At 42.3% G+C, this 17,384-nt stretch overlaps 1 protein-coding gene across 4 annotated transcripts; it reads right to left on the reverse strand.

Moving 5' to 3' along the window:
- Positions 1-5,463: 5,463 nt before the first annotated feature.
- RAB29 (RAB29, member RAS oncogene family) lies at positions 5,464-11,702 on the reverse strand. Of its 4 annotated transcripts, none has more exons than XM_060293644.2 (6): positions 11,632-11,698; positions 11,056-11,305; positions 8,838-8,909; positions 7,962-8,143; positions 7,566-7,687; positions 5,464-7,282 (listed from the first exon to the last, which is right to left on the reverse strand). In XM_060293644.2, exons 2-6 carry the CDS (start codon positions 11,177-11,179, stop codon positions 7,171-7,173), a joined length of 612 nt encoding a protein of 203 aa, XP_060149627.1. In that variant the 5' UTR covers positions 11,180-11,305; positions 11,632-11,698; the 3' UTR covers positions 5,464-7,170. The 4 variants fall into 4 exon arrangements, with proteins under 4 accessions (XP_060149627.1, XP_060149632.1, XP_030728656.1 ...); XM_060293649.2 differs by having other exon boundaries at positions 11,637-11,656; XM_030872796.2 differs by lacking the exons at positions 11,056-11,305; positions 11,632-11,698 and adding an exon at positions 9,471-10,973.
- Positions 11,703-17,384: the final 5,682 nt, after the last annotated feature.

Below are 17,384 nucleotides of genomic sequence, written 5' to 3' on the forward strand. Positions count from 1 at the left end.
TCACCTGTAAAATGGGGATAATTATATTGCTCCTTACAGCCTTCACATGATTGGCATAACAATAACAACAAAAAGGGATCCCTTGCGAAGGTATAGTAGTTTGGACACTGTGAAGCACTCTGGGAGGCAGCATGGATCACACTGTCTTCACTGAAGGAAAACCCCCAAATCCAACAGCTGGTTTGTTCCTCCACTAGAGCATAACAATCCCTGAGCCCCGGGAACAGAGTTAACAAACACTGCCCACAGCATACAGATGGAGAAAAGGTGACAGTGATGACAGTCATGTTTGACCACGGTGAATGTCCAAGGCGTTGTCGCTCTTTCTCCACTATCTCCTAACCATTCCTAGGAGAACTGATGTATTCCGACCATGCCCAGTATGGGCATCATTCTACCAACTACTGCCAGCCCCTCTGCTTCTGAGTTCCAGCGAGTATCCTGACTGCCTAACAGATATTTCCACTTGAATACCCACAAGCTCAATTTATCTATGCCAAACAAATTATCTTCCCTACCCACATTCTTTTCCTGACTCTTGCACCTCTGCCAGAAGCACCTTCTTCTCAATCACCTGAGCTCAACCCCTTGGTGCCTCTGACCCCACCCCAAGCCCTCACTGTCTTCAGTATAGAGACCTCTTGATTCTTTCTTCATTGCATTTCTCAAATTCACTTTTCACTCGCCATGGCCCTTGTCACCAGTTTGTGCTTAAACTACTGCGACAGCTTCTCTTCTCTTTTTGGAATATGTGGTAGATACAACAGACAATGCTACCTTCCTAAAGCACAGCACTCATGGCATTCCTATACTCAAATTTTCAATACGTCCTTACAGCTCCCATGATAAAGTCTGAACGCTCTTCCCCAGGCCTCATCCCATGCTTCTAATAAAGTACCTGGCACATGGTACGTGTGCCACTATTGCTTAATTAATGACCTATATAATCTGTCCACAGTCTTTCTAACCTTATTTCCCACTGCTCTACAACATGAGCCCTTTGGTCTACTGGCTACTTCTCAAACCTGTGTAAAAATTCGAAACCCCCTTTCTTCCCAACCTGAAATCCTAGCCCACCTCTTTCTCGATTGGTGTCCATCTCCTGTCCTACTTCCCTTTAAGAAACCTTTCTTGCCCTCCTTCTTTGAAGTTCTATGGCATAGATCTCTATATCCCCCACAACTCCTACTGCAATACTGTATACATAAAAGGTATGTAATCAGAAATGATTTAAGTGTAAATACAAATATATGACAAAAAAATCTTTGCATTAAAAACAATGGACTGAACACAAATTTATCAAAATGTAAATAGAGGTTTTGTTTGGGTTTTGGGTCTATAGTGGTTTGGATTTTCCTTCTTTTCTCCATTTTCCTTAATGAGTAGACTTAAATTTTTCATCATAAAAGTATTTGAAAACCTGTATATCCATTTAATAAATTACTCTTTGTTCCCACCTTACTGAATATTTATGTGGGAAAACTTCAAGGATGCCACCATCAAAACATACACATACAAAATGGTAGGCAGTGTATTATAGTAAAGGGAGTTTCTGGAGTCACACTGCTTAAGATTAAAAATCAGTTTGCCAGGGACTTCCCTGGTGGCGCAGTGGTTGAGAGTCCGCCTGCCAATGCAGGGGACACGGGTTCATGCCCTGGTCCGGGAAGATCCCACATGCCATGGAGCAGCTAAGCCCGTGCGCCACAGCTACTGAACCTGCGCTCTAGGGCCCACGAGACACAACTACTGAAGCCCGCCCACCCTAGGGCCTGTGTGCCGCAACTACTGAGCCTGTGTGCTGCAACTACTGAAGCCCACGTGCCTAGAGCCCGTGCTCTGCAACGAGAAGCCACCGCAATGAGAAGCCCGCGCACCCCAACGAAGAGTAGCCCCTGCCTGCTCGTCGCAACTAGAGAAAGTCCACACGCAGCAACGAAGACCCAACGCAGCCAAAAATGAACGCATTTACATTAAAAAAAAAACAGAAGCAATATTAAAAAAAATCCGTTCGCCACTCCCTAGCTGTCTAACCTTGAGCAGTTTTAATTTTTGTGCCTTAAATGTCTATATATGTAGACTCATAGGGTCATTGTGAAAATAAAAATAATCCATGTGAAGTGCTTAGAAGAATATGTATTTGGCTTACAGAAACACTCAGATGTCAACTACTGGCAACAACAGTCGAAAATAAAATGGCTGTTAAAATCCCTGTACTTGTATATAAAAAATAAAAAACAAGGTTCTACTGTGTAGCACAGGGAGCTATACTCAATATCTTGTAATAAACTACAATGGAAAAGAATAAAAACATTTTAACCCCTGTATTTGCAAACAAGAAAGCTGATGTTCAAAATTAAATAACAGTCACTGCACTTGGGTGACATATCTTAGTAAGCGGAACTTGTCAAACATCTCAGGACGTATCTGTGCTGCATGTTATTCAACCTGCACTTAATTTGGCTCCAAATTTAATTACACACATGTGTCTATTCAACACATGAACATGGTCTCAAAGTCTATATAACACAAACTAAGAGTTTCAAACCCAAAAGGGGCCAGTTCTGCTTCTCTAAATGTCTGGGCTTATTTTCTAAAATAGGTTTTTCAGGTCAAATTCTTCACAGAAACCTAAATGACAGAATGGAGATGGGGAATTTGAAGATTTGCAGTTATGTCTTGGCTTTGTTACGAATTCAACCAGCTGCCTTTCAGTTAGTCAAATTTTGAGATATTTGTTCCCTCAAACATAAAATGAGAACTATCTGCTTTCTTATTTCCAAGGTAGTGTAAGAAGCATACACAACTCACAGAGCTGAGGGAAGAGTTTATACCAAGTCAGATATTGGTATCCAGTGCTACTGGGCTGCCCTTCTCATATCATGATAAATCATAAAATGTCTATCTTATAGTCTTCCTTTCCTATCTGCTTTCTCTTCTTTACTCCCATTAATAGTTAGTTCCTAATCAGATGAGTGTGAATCAAATTAAAGTTGAGTGTGAAGAAAAGTTATCAAAACAGCACCATCACATAGTAAAGTACCGTTAAGTGCAAGAAATGGTTAATTTTGTGTGTCAATTGGACTGGGCCATGGGGTGCCCAGATACTTGGTCAAACATTATTCTGGGTGTTTCTGTGAGGGTGTTTTTGGATGAGATTAACACTTAAATTGGTAGATGTAGTGAAGTAGTTTCCTCTCCCTAACGCGGGTGGGCCTCACCTAATCAGTTGAAGGCCCTGTCCTGAGTAAGAGAGAATTATCCTGCCTGGTGGCCTTTGAACTGGAATATCAGCTCTTCCAGTCTGCCAGCCTTGGGACTTTAACTGGGACATCAGCTCCATAAGTTTTAGATTTGCCAGCCTCCATAATCACATGAGCCAAATTCTTGTAATAAATCCCTTTACATACACACACACACATATCTTATTAGTTCTGTTTCCCTGGAGAACCCTAAACAGAGCAATACCAGTATTATACTGAAACCTGCAGATAAAACTGAACAGAATTCAGATTATGCTTGAAAGCCAAAGAGAAGGCAGCGTTTTCTAACAACAACAAAAGTCATATGTAGATATATTCTCAAGTCTCTGGTATTTATGGCTGAATCAAAAATACATGTAAAGTTCTTTCCAATGCACATTTTTTTTATCATTGTTTTTGGTTGCGTTGGGTCTTCATTGCTGTGCGTGGACTTTCTCTAGTTGCGGCGAGTGGGGGCTACTCTTCGTTGTGGTGCACAGAATTCTCATTGCGGTGGCTTCTCTTGTTGCAGAGCACAGGCTCTAGGCACACGAGCTTCAGTAGTTGCAGCACACAGGCTCAGTAGTTGCGGCACGCAGGCCCTAGGGCATGCGAGCTTCAGTAGTTGTGGCTTGTGGGCTCTAGAGCGCAGGCTCAGTAGTTGTGGCGCACAGGCTTAGTTGCTCTGCGGCATGTAGGATCTTCCCAGACCAGGGATTGAACCCGTGTCCCCTTCACTGGCAGGCGGATTCTTAACCACTGTACCACCAGGGAAGTCCCCAATGCACATTGTCTAGTGGCTTCCTATCCATTCCAACTTGGGGGTTATTTGGTTTTAATAAATGAGTCATGTACACAGCTGAGGCCTCTTCCTATACATAGTGAACCAAGCGGGGTGAAGGAGAAAAGGGCACAGAGGTTTATTTCCCTGAGCAATCTAGTCACTAGATTTTACAGAATACCTACCATGAAGATTTTTACATCTTCTAACCATGGCCTTAGATCATGTCAAAAGCAGGCCACTGCCTACAAAAGGACGACAGGCAGGAAGAGCCTCCTGTTAGATGGGACAGTGTCCTGAGGACAGAAGAAAGACCATCTAAAGAAAACAGTTAAATCTGGAGATAAAAGGGAAAAATAAGGAACCCAAATATTCCCTAGCAATAGGAAAGGAAAGTGAGTAACAGCATCTTGGAGCAATTCCGGCTCATTAGCAGTACAAAACAGCAAACCATCACTTATGCTTAGGGGCCTTCCTTGACTTAGGGTTCCTTTCCTGGCTTGTTTGATCACTCAGCTATTCTGTTCAAAGTTGAAAGCCAGGGCAGTCACAGTCCCACAGCTCTGTTCTCAGCCTTTCCTTGGGTCTCTTAGAACAGTCTGCAGGGAATGCTTATGTTTTCTCTTTGGCCACAGACCTGGTGGATGGTTGAAGGGGTATCTTGTCTCAAATATGGAAATTTCTCTAGGGAAGGGCTACAATGATATCCATGTTCCAAACAATTTTTACCCAAGAGGTAGCATCCAAATGATAGGATCTAATTATTTTTAGTATAATCACATTTCTAACCATGTAAATATTTTCTTCTTCCTTATCTTAATTGCTTTCCCTTTTCTTTATAGATAGGAACATAAGGAGAAATATTTCACTTTCTTCTTTAATTAGTTTCAGGGCCATAACGTTGACCAACTGGGAGAGAAAATCCAGAAGGGCTGGCAGGCCAGCCTCTAGCAATGCTTGAAAAGGCAGGAATATCCTGAGTCAGCAAGTGGGAAAAGAAAGCATATTCAAGTTTTTTAAATGGTCACCATTGCAGTATTTGAGAAGTTACATCAAGTTCTGAATTTGAATGAGGCAATCAGTACTGGTAAATTAACAGATAAACAGAATAACACTTACCTTCTTTTTTTTTTTTTTTTTGCGGTACGCGGGCCTCTCACTGTTGTGGCCTCTCCCATTGCTGAGCACAGGCTCTGGACGCGCAGGCTCAGCGGCCATGGCTCACGGGCCCAGCCGCTCTGTGGCGTGTGGGATCTTCCCGGACCAGGGCACGAACCTGTGTCCCCTGCATCGGCAGGCGGACTCTCAACCACTGCGCCACCAGGGAAGCCCTTACCTTCATTTTTAAAGAAGGTATTTAAAAAATAAAGTCTCCATTTCCACAATACTCTATCAGTATAAAATAACAAAGTCACATTGAAGGCCAATAACTACTATCAATACAATACTTATTTCCCATTTATTTGTGATTTTTCAGGGGTTCAAACCAGTGAATAAAAATCAATTTTATTTTCACAGAGAACTTGTTATTCCACTATTATTTTCAGAATCATTGTAATAAAAACCCTACCTGGAAAGAGTAATACAAAAGAGAACCTGAAGGTCTCAGAAGATTGTGCAAAATTTATAACATCTGGCATTAAAAACAAACAAACCACCAAGGGCTCTGATATTTGGCCTCTGAGCTCTCTTAGGACAGTGCTTTTCAAAGTCTGGTGTGTGTCAAAATCACCTGGAGAATTAATGGAGCCTACAGAAGCCCAGGGAAGGCCTGGGTCTCTGCATCTTTACCACGTTCTCCAGCAAGGGTTTCCAAACTGGGCTGAGCAGAATTGCCTGGGAAACTCTGAAAAACAACAACAACAAATCCCCAAGCTTCATCCCTGGACATTTTGGTTCAGTAGGTTTGAGGTTGGGAAACAGAAATCTTAAAACATTTTATTTTAAAATCGTTAAACTTCCCAGGTGGTTCTCATTAGTCAGATTTGGGAACCACTGACTTACAACACTTATTTAGGTAAGTGTCTCTCAAAGAGCTCTAAGCCTGAGCTCACTAAGAATATTCATAACGTTGGGCAGGTTATAAATCACCATCCTGTGAGAATTTAACAAATTAAACTGTCTAGAAGTGATTTGATACTAAAAACTCCACCCAATTTAGCACTTAAATTACGTAATGATTTTCTGTCTATCTACTCTCCACCCCCAGGCAAAGGTCTACACATAATATTTATTTTCTATGGCTGTTAAGTGCTAGACACCCAAAGTGCTCCTAAGCAAGTTGCCCCGTAGGATTTTGTTCTGTTAACCTGACCCTCTTCTTCCATTCAGACTCCCAGAGCTGTGAGGAATAGACCTAGTTCAGGGTACCACGGCCAGCTGATGTCACTTGCAGCATTACGTGGCAAGACATCAACCTGCAAACCCTGTCCCCATCCCACTGGGAGAGAGACACTAGAAAACCTTAAAGTGAGAATTAATTTTTTGGGGAAAGAATCGCTCTAACCAAAGACAGATCATTTAAAAGGTTAACTATTTTTAAAACCAAGACAAAAGAAAGCTAATATGACTTGAGAAGCTTAAAGAAATAGTGACTTTTGGTTTACCTCCAGTAGCCCTAAACCCATAGATATCCAGCCCCATTTCTCCTGTATCTCAGAATCAGGTGTTTAAATTCAAAGTCCAAGACAGAAAGAATCTGAAAGCAATGATCAACAAGGAATTTGGGAAATGACCTTTGATCTCATTTTCCTTGCAATCTGAAGTCCTATCAGATTGAGATATCAATATACATTAAATGGAAAAATATGCTCAAAAGTAGGTGAGAATTATGATCCGTAAAACACAGATGCTGACTTCTAATCCTTCCCACAAAATCCCAGATCACAAATTGAGAGATGAGATGATCTTTTTTGGACAGAAGGCACTGACTGGGCCCCGTGAGCCAGCAGCAAGTGACAGGCAACTTGCAGCAGAGGCAGCAGAAATGCCCATGGGTCCCATGTGTCTTCTCTTAGTGATGATGGCCCTCCTTACTGGACCGTCAGCAGCAGACAGTTCAAATGTACTTAGTAAAACTGCTGGGTGGGCAACCAAAGGGAAGAGAAGGATCTCCTAGAACTGGGGGGGAAAACAAGCCAAACGCTACTAGCAGCAGGCCCAGCTGGAAGAGGGCTTGGTCTGCAGGTTGATGTAGTTCCCTTGGGTGGACAAAGACATATCTTCCCTGGAATTGCTCATCATCTTCTCAATGAGGACTCTAAAAAACAAATAAAAAACAAACCTGAGAAGCTGGATGGAGAAACGGCAGATATTATCTGTCTTGTCACCAGGTGGCACTCAGTAAAGCCACAAGGTTTAAATGCCCCTTTGTCCCCAATTATCTCAGGAGAGAAGACAGCATCCCTGACCTTCAGGAGCTGGCATTCCAGTGGCTCAGTCTGTTCTTGTTTGCTCAGAAACAAGGAAAGGAGGTCCAAGGGGCTGCAGTGGAAGATGGGTAAATCTGCGTGCCTATCCCTAGAACAGGATGAGCTACTCACCTCATGGCCTCATTAATATTTTTGTTCTCCTTGACTGATGTTTCTGTCCAACCTGTGAAACCATTCTCTTTACTGAACCGGTCAACCTGGTCTCGGCTCACTGCCCAAGGGGACAGATCACACTGGCAAAGAAAATAAATAAAAGGCAACACCATAAACTTCCTGGGAATAGAAACATTGCTCAGATACGTGTGGATTTAAAACAGTTCCACCCATGGCTAGAACAGCAGCATCTGAAATCTACAGCCAACATTCTTCCCAAAGAAAGTCTCAACATCTCTTGAAAGGAGGTAGAGAAGGGCAAGTGGATACCCACAATCAGAGTGCAGTTTAGACACGCTTACTCTCTGCCCACGGATTGAGGCCAGGGGCCATTTTCCAAGATCAACCACATACCTTGTTGGCTAAGAGCAGGCAGGGCACCGGCTCTCCATTAGGCAGTGTGAGCTTGCTGTCCAGGTCCTGTTTCCATCTTTGGCTGTTGCTGAAGGTAGTGGCGTTGGTAACATCAAACATAATAACACAGGCAGATGCATCCCGATAGTAAAGTCGGGTCATAGAAGTGAAGCGCTCCTGCCCTGGGAAGTAAGGAGACGGTTCTTGAGAAGGTGATCCTGAGAGCCAGCCTTGGAACCCTCCCTGACACCCTGCCCTTTCCATCTTCATTGTGGGAAAGAGGGCAGTATGCGTAGTGGGTGAGTCCAGATTCTGCGCCCAGATCACCCAATTCCAAATCCCTGCTCTGTCATTTACTATCTATGTGACTTTAGACAAGTCAAGCTTTCGGTGCTTCAGATTAAGCATCTGTAAAGTGGGGAAACAAGCAGTAGCTTTTTATCATAGGATAGTTGTAAGGATTAATAATGAGTCAGTGAATCTAAAATGCTCAGAAAAGTGCTTGGCACATAATAAATAAGGATTAGCTATTATTATTATTGTCTTCTCTTTTCTTGTTTCTCACCAAGGTCAGCTGAAAACCTAGAAAGAGCACCCCCTCCCCCTGCTGTGGGAGCATCTACCTACGGTCTGGACAGTTCACTACTTTGCCAGACCCTCACCCACACAGACTGCTCTACATTTATTCAGGGCAAAACATCTACAGAAAACATCTACAAAAGCTCTACATCTATTCAGCTTATATGTCCTCAGAGCAGTTCAATCATTCCAGCTTCAGGAAAAAACTTCTGGTCTCCCTGTCCCATTTTTTCTCTGAGAGCTTGTTGGTTAAACCAAAATGTCTTCCTTGTTCTTGTCCAGTCTTATCCATCCTACCTGCAATATCCCACAGCTGGAGGCGCACCATCTCTGAGTCAGACCACTGGAGAACCTTCAGAGCAAAATCCACTGAAAATTTATGTATAATATACTTGAATTAAATTTACCTTAAAAAATCCACAAAGTCATATCAAATATGCAATTACAACCCTAGAGACACACAACTCCAATCCCATTCATTCATTCATTATTTATTTGTTTGGTTACTTTTAAGCCCTCAATGGACTGAGATGAGCCCACACTCATGTATTAAGTGTGGGACAGGTAATTCACATGCATCTCTGAAGGCATCTCCAGTTTTTACTCTCTCATCAAATCAATGTATTTGATCCTACTTGTCTCTAAGGCTGGGGATAGGAGGATGGGAGTAATTATAAAAACAACTCCTAATCTCAGGTTAAACAGTTTCTGGGAGATTTAGGGGGTTTTCTCAGGGAAGGGATGATGGGGTAGAAGAGGGAAATGAGGTAAGTGGGTTGGCTTTTGCATCTTCCACATTTCAGTGTTGGTTTCTAGTCCAACTGTATTATGGGAAAAACACACCCTCAGGGAATTCTACATTCTCCATAAGGCCGTAGGAATTATCTTGGGCAGGAATGGGATAAAGTGAAAAGGTCCCAGAGGATTCACCAGCAAGAAGATACTCCATGGATGATGCTTAAGAACAGTGCTGGAATCTACTGCCACATCTGTAGATGCTGAGTCCATGAGTTAAGGCTGCGGGGGAGAGCTTTTGATAAGGACAGCAACAGGATAATTTCTGAGATTTGGAAATACATTTCTCCACGTCTATGACAGAAATAAAAGCTATGGAAAATTAAGAATAAACACTGAACAAAAAATTAGCCAGTCAATTATATTCTCTACTAAAGGAAAACTACAACAATTGCTAAAAATTAGTGGGATACTTTTAAACCAAATCCATGAAATAGGGACGCTCATATTATTGAGCAGTGTGGGGCAGAATGGTCAGGAAACAATCTTTGAAACTTTTGTTTGTTTGAAACTTTAAACCCTTAATTTTGATGAATGCTCTTTTTTTTTTGCGGTACGCGGACCTCTCACTGTTGTGCTCTCCCATTGCGGAGCACAGGCTCCGGACGCGCAGGCCCAGCGGCCATGGCTCACGGGCCCAGCCGCTCCGCGGCATGTGGGATCTTCCCGGACCGGGGCACGAACCCGTGTCCCCTGCATCGGCACGCGGACTCTCAACCACTGCGCCACCAGGGAAGCCCTTGATGAATGTTCTTAAGGAGGGTGTTTTAACTGCAATGTAAATGCATGTTAATTTAAAAAAATTCCAGAATGAACACTAGCACACAATTTCAAAACTTACATTACTGCAATTTTTTTTCCTTAAAAAATGTTCTTTTAATGGAGATAAATAAATGTTTGTTACTTTCCCTCTTCACCAGCTCTTCCCATCTAAACTTCTAATTAGAAGGCATTTTTCTACTTCTGAAAAGACAGTTGAGTCCAAAGGCCAAACTGGAAAGAAAGGAATTAACTCTTTGTCTTCCCTGCCTCCTTCATCTCCCCAGTTTGAGAGAAAAAGGTGTGTGTGTGTGGGAAGATAGGTCAGAAAAGTGGTATATTTTACACTAGGAAGAATTCCTAGTCTTTATTTAAGCAATCGATGGACAAAAAACACACAGCTCTTCAGCCCTGATAAGCATCTGATTGTGTGGCCAAGGGGCCCTCCCATGCAGGTATTTCCATAACAAAGCTAGGCTCCGTGAGGCCAGGTTAAACACCTTTCTGTTCCTTCAACAGCTGTCTGTAACTCCCGTGAGAGGCAGGACAACAGCCCCAACTGGTACCTAACCAGGCGCTCCAGAGGGTCTCAGCTGCTTCTGCTGATCGCAGAGATGTGCCTGTGACCGCTAGGAAGGCTGCAGGAGGAGACTTGAGTTCCCTAGCGAAACGCAGGAATCGCTCATTTTCTCATCCACCCGCCCTCATTTCCCATCGTCACAGCTTTGCTCTCTTTCCAGACAATCAGCTCAGGCTGGGAAAACTTAATTGGGGGAAACCCAAGAGAGGCATGCAAATCAAACACCAGCATGCCTCCCTTCAGGATCCCAGACACCTATTTCCAGGCCCGAGGAAGGACCCAAAGACACCAAATCCCCCGTTCCCCACCCCACTTGAGTCCGCGGCTCAAGTCCCGTGATCCCGGCCTCTCGTCTACCCCGCCCCCGCAGCGACGTCTCACCTCCCACCGTGGACTTGTAGTGTTTGCTGAAGCTGTCCTGGGAATATCGCTGCACCAAGGACGTCTTGCCCACTGCGGCGTCACCCACCACCAGCACTTTGAACAGGTGATCGCGGCTGCCCATGGCTAGCGGGATGGACGTTATACGGCGGCGGGAAGTGGGGGGAGTAACTTATTTTAAACCCTTTGGCTCGCGACCCCGCTCAAACTGAAGTTTGGCATTCCCGCCGAACCGCCCGTTGGGGCTTCTCTGACGAGAAAGCAAAAAAGGAAACTTCGCACTCAACCTATACGCCCTTCCTCCCCGGGCGGCCGCAGCCTGGGTGGGGCGCAGGGCGCAAACTGCTAGCCCCCTGCTGTTCTCACCTTCTCCCCCTCCCCGCCCGGCTACCGAGAAACTGGATGAAGCACCACGGTGTCTCACCCACCGGGACTTCCCCGGAGTTGCTCCGGCGGGCAAATGAACCCAGGCCAGCTCATTTCACGGTCAGGGAGAAGATGGGAGCCCTCCCCGCACTGCAAAAACCAAATTCTGGGGAAAAAGACGTTCACAACCAGACTCCCCAGACCCCATACCGCACCAGGCGGCGCAGTCCCTCTCGCCTTCCTCCGCGTGCGTCACGTGCAGCGTTGCTTGAGGCACTACATTTCCCATCTTACCTCGCGGTGAAGAGAAGTAGGCGAGTGAGGAGACTCGCCCGCCTGGCCTCCTGGGAAGTGTAGTTAATGCACTATTTTTCTTTTTAAAAAAACTACGCAAAGTTTCAAATCCTTTCAACCGTTTGGAATCTTATTTTAAAATAATTCTGGAATAGAGAAGATCCTTCAGAAGCGATTTGTTCGACATGATTTCACCTGCCTAAATCCGTCCCCAGGTAGATTTCTCACTATCTTTAAAAGTTTTATGGAGCTAAGATTAAAAATTATTCCATAGATGCCATACATTATTCCACTAATAAAAGCTCAAGCCTCATCCCTCATGCTCCAAATCTATTTCCTATTCTTTCAGTTGGATGGACATATCCAGGATCTTGTGAACATGATGAAGCCTAGCTCTTATATTTTTCCCCAAAGACCCAATATCAGTCAAATTCAAGGACAGATTAAAAGGCTGACTCTTAGGAAAACCCATGTCGTTAAATGTTAGTTATTAATATTTAATAACTAGCTACTGCAGTAAAGATAGAAAACAACAGACGGTTCCTCATCCTCACTTCCACAATCTCTAGTCATCACATCATTTGGGCTGGAAGCTAATTGGAGTACACTGGCAGCCCTCCTCCAGTTGTTGCTGTTTCTCATGAATAACGATTAAACTACAGTTTTGCAAATACTTTTAATTTTTTAGCCTGTAACTTTTCTGACCTGCCTGCCCTTTAGGTAGCAGTTAAGGGGACATGAGCTTCACGGCAAAGAAAATAATTTCCATTTTCTATACTTTTCCCAGGAATAGAAGTAAAAGCAACAGGGCAATGGGAAAACAGCCCTGGTTAGATCTCTTGATAGGCTACCTCTTACGTTCTGTGAGGAGAGAACATCAGCACGGTTCACAATGAATATATTTAGCCCAAAATATTTGTTACCCAGGTAAGGAAGTTCAGGCTAGGCTACTCATCTTTTCCGAATGTCTCAGTTCCCTTTCCAATGGTCTTTTCTCAATTCCCGTTGGCTTTAACATAGTTGACAACTCCTTGAAATTTGTTTCTCACGCGGCTTCTGTGACACTTTTTCTTGTTTAGCCTCCTACTTCTGTGATGATCGCCTTTTTCTTTCATGGTTTCCTTCCATCCCATCACTCCCTAAGAATTTCCTAAGGCTTCAGTCTTGGTCCTTGAGCTGATCATTCTTTAAACTTTTTACTTTAGTGAATTGCCTTGGCTTCAAATTTCTCTTTGTCTAAATTTTATTTATATCTTTATCTCCAGTCAGTTCTGTTCAACTGCTATAAAGGTGCCTCCATTTGGCTGTCGTGCCAGAGCCTCCCTCTCACTGCATCACCACAAAAACAGCTATTTCTGTCACTGGCCTCATGATTTCTTCCTTTCACTCAGGCTTCAGACCTGAACATTTTTATTTTATTGTGGTAGGAACACTTAACATGAGATCTACCTCTTAAGTTTTAAAGTATTCAATACAATACAAAAAATACAAAATTTTAAGTGTGCAAGAGAGGTACAGTGTTGTACAGCAGATCTCTAGAATTTATTCATCTTGCTTAACTGAACCTTAAGCCCATTGATTAGTAACTCCCCATTTCCCCCTCCCCCCAGCTCTTAGCAACCACTATTTCTTCCACTCTTTGACTCTATAAATTTGACTATTTTAGATACCGCGTATGAGTGGAATCATGCAGTAGTTGTCTTTCTGTGACTTGAGTATTACACTTAGCATAATGTTTTTAAGGTTCATCTATGTTGTCGCTTATTGTAGAATTTCCTTCTTTGTAATGGCTGAATAATATTCTATTGTATGCATATACTACTTTTTAAACTCATCATTTGATAGACATTTAGGTTGCTTCCTTATCCTGGCTATTGTAAATAGTGCTGCAATGAACATGGAAGTGCCAACATCTCTTTGAGATCCTGATTTCAATTCTCTTGGATAAATTCCCAGAAATAGGATTGTTGGATCATATGATAGTTCTATTTTTAGTTTTTTGAGGAAACTTCATACTGTTTTCCATAGTGGCTGCAACATTTTGCATTCCAACCAACAGTGTACAAGGGTTCCAATTTCTCCACATCCTCGCCAACACTTGTCTTTTTTTTTTTTTTTAAATAATAGCCATCCTGATAGGTGTGAAGTGATATCTCATTGTGGTTTTGATTTGTATTTCCCTGATGATTAGTGACATTCAATGTTTTTTCATGTATTTTTTGGCCATTTGTATGTCTTCTTTGGAGAAAAATCTATTCAACTCCTTAGCCAATTTTAAAACTATGTTATTAGGTTTTTGTTTTTGCTTGTAGACCTTGAGCATTTAAAAAAAATTTTATTCGAGTATGGTTGCTTTACAGTGTTGTGTTAGTTTCAGGTGCACAGCAAAGTGAATCAGTTATACATATACACATATCTACTCTTTTTTAGATTCTTTTCCCATATAGGTCATTACAGAGTATTGAGCAGAGTTCCCTGTGCTATACAGTAGGTCCTTATTAGTTATCTATTTTATATATAGTAGTGTGTAGTAGTGAGCATTATTAATATTTCCTCTTACACACATTCCTCTACAGCCCCTCCGTTTTAAAAAGTCAGTCACCACATCCTACTGATCCTTCCTTCAAAGACATTTCTCCCACCCATCCTTTATGCTTTGTATCCAGTGCCACTTTCATGTTCAGGCTTTCATTATTCGCACCTGGATCATCTTCAGAAACCTGTTTATTGATCTCCCTGATTTTAGTGTTTTAAAATCTTCAGTGCATCCTGTACAACCAGCCAGGATGATTTTCCTAAAACATCATTGTTCCTTCATTGTCTACCAATTATCCAAAAATTGTCCAACCTTTCTGAATTGGTGTCCAAAGCCCCACCCTACCTAACAACTCTATCTCACCTGATCTCAAACGGGAATCTTCCCCCTCCAAAGGGTGATGTTCCTTCTGCTCTTTAAAAGCCCAATTTCATTTTTACTTTGTATCTTCGCTCAGGGTGCTTCACCTATCAGAATACCCTTCAGGCTTCTTTTCACACACCTAAATCTTACCATACTTTGGGTTCTCAAACTTTAGTGTGCATAAGAATTACTTGGGGATGCTTGTTAAATATGAACATTCTGACTCTGCAGGGCTGTGGTAGAACCCAGGGGAATCTGCCTTTTTGTCAAGTACTGAGGTGATACCCAGACCAGATTCCACTTTGAGAAATGCTGCTTTAAAGCCTGACTTATGCATCAACCGATTTAGGAATATTTCCCTTATGATTGCAGCCCTTATTCATCACCTGGAGCATTTACAATCGGTTTGATCTGTGTTCCTTTAACTGTGTGACCAATTTAAAATTATTTAACTTATATGCAAATAGTACATTGCAAAGTAAACAAGCATTTCAAATACAAAATTTTGGCTTTGGCCCCAGTTGTCTGTAAGAGGAGCTACTTTAAGTTTGCCAAATCAGAAGTGTGAAGAGTGAGGATTTAAGAGGGAAGATTAGCAAGTTCCTGGTATCCCCCCAAGTCACAGAGTTTCTATTAAAGGAGTGACAATTCCTTTGGTGGGGGTAGGGGTATTGTATTTCTTCGATAGTAAGCTTCAGTCTCCCAGATAGACAGTCATAAATAAGAGAGAGGGAAAGCACATTCAGAGTGCCAACAGCAGATTTACATGTACATGTTTGGAACACAGCTTTTTGGAAGCTGGGGAAGTGGTCAGCCTTGCTCTGTTACTATCACACTTCCAATTGGTGCCTGCCTCTCTCCTTTTTACTTCCCACTTTTTTTTTAAAATTTCAAACCCATAGAAATGTTAAAAGAAGAGTATAATGTATATCAGTATGTCCTAAAGCTGGATTTTCAATTACTGACATTTTGCCTCATCTGCTTTGTCTCTTTGTGTATACATATCAAACCTTTTGAAAGTAAGTAGCACACACTTCATCCCTAAATACTTTAGTACATAGGCCCTAATAATTAAATTCTCCTATAAAACCAAAATACTGTATAAGGAAGAACAAATCTGACTCCATATTAGATCTGTTTCTTTTACTTTAACCTTTGTATTCTGTTACTTTTGCTGTAAGTTAAGAATGTTGCCTATCACCTGAAATATACAGGATAGTGCATTCTCAAGGCTCAGACCTTTATTTATTTATTTTTAAAATAAATTTATTTATTTATTTTTGGCTGCATTGGGTCTTCGTTGCTGTGCGCGGGCTTTCTCTAGTTGTGGTGCATGGGCTTCTCATTGCAGTGGCTTCTCTTGTTGCACGGCACGGGCTCTAGGCACATGGGCTTTAGTAGTTGTGGCACGTGGGCTCAATAGTTGTGGCTCGCGGGCTCTAGAGCACACACAGGCTCTGTAGTTGTGGCGCACGGGCTTAGTTGCTCCGCGACATGTGGGATCTTCCTGGACCAGAGCTTGAACCCGTGTCCCCTGCATTGGCAGGCAGATTCTTAACCACTTCTGCCACCAGGGAAGTCCAGGCTCTGACCTTTAAAAGTAAGTATAATACTTTTCCGTTCATATAGAGATAAAAAGTTGCAGAACAGAGAATAACATTTGTCCTGTTGGAGGTTTATAGAAACATGGTGATCTGACCTATGTGGACAGCTGCAAGCACAAAGGATTACATCACCAATACCAAGACATTTCAACAACCAACCACACCACTTTCTCCGTTAGTATAAAAGAAGCCTGAATTCTAACTAGGGTAAGATGGTTCTTTGGAACACTAGTCCATCATCTTCTTGGTCATCTGGCTTTCCAAATATAGTCGCTATTCCGTGCCCCAAGAACTCAACTCTCCATTTATTGGCCTGTTGTGCGGCAAGCAGTAGGAGCTCGGACTTGGTAACAATACCGTTACCCTTATCACACCTAAAAAAATTAACTTTAGCTCAATAATATCATAAAAAATTTACATTTATCTATATCCCTTGAAATATTTTTTTCTCACTTCCCTTCCTCTGATCCAGGATCCAATAAAAGTTCATGCATTGCATTTGGTCATTTTGTTTCTTTAGTCTTTTTTTAATGTAGAACTATGCTGTGTCCAATACAGGAGCCAGTAGCCATATGTGGTTATTTATATTCAAATTAATGGAAATTAAATAAATTTAAAATTGGCTCATCAGTCACACTGGCCACGTTTCAAGTGCTCAGTTGCCACATGTAATAGTGGCCACTATATTGAACAGCTCAGACGTGGACTGTTTTCCTTATCACTGACGGTTCTATTGGAGAGCTTTAATCTACAGTAATCCCTTGCCATTTTTTTTGCTTTTCATAACACTGACTTTCTTTTTAAAGAGTTGTATTGTAGAGAGTCTGGGTTGTCAACCCATGTTCTGGGTTGTCTGATTGTTTTCTCAAGATTAGATTCTGGAAAAACGTTTTTGGCAAGAGCCCTACCTAGAGGAGGTGGTGTATAGCTTATTACATCACTAATTTCAGGTTGGTGATGACTACCATATGATTTCAATAAATATTTATTAAAGAAGTGACCCAGCACTAGGAAATCGCCTAAGAACTTGGGAGCTTGACTTCAAATAGAAGAGAAAGAGTTTAGGGAATTCCCTGGTGATCCAGTGGTTAGGACTTGGCACTCTCACTGCTGTGGCCTGTGTTCAGTCCCTGGTTGGGGAACTAAGAGATCCTGCAAGCTGCACT

Source organism: Globicephala melas, chromosome 1, assembly GCF_963455315.2.
Source record: "Globicephala melas chromosome 1, mGloMel1.2, whole genome shotgun sequence".
Classification (NCBI taxonomy): domain Eukaryota; kingdom Metazoa; phylum Chordata; class Mammalia; order Artiodactyla; family Delphinidae; genus Globicephala; species Globicephala melas.

Excerpts from the sequence above, each read along its gene's own strand:
- RAB29 (XM_060293644.2), bottom strand. The coding sequence starts at position 11,179 with ATGGGCAGCCGCGATCACCTGTTCAAAGTGCTGGTGGTGGGTGACGCC. Across the intron at positions 8,144-8,837 it reads CCAGCTGTGGGATATTGCAG|GGCAGGAGCGCTTCACTTCT; the intron begins GTAGGATGGATA and ends CTTACTTCCCAG. Across the intron at positions 7,688-7,961 it reads GCCTGCTCTTAGCCAACAAG|TGTGATCTGTCCCCTTGGGC; the intron begins GTATGTGGTTGA and ends TTTCTTTGCCAG.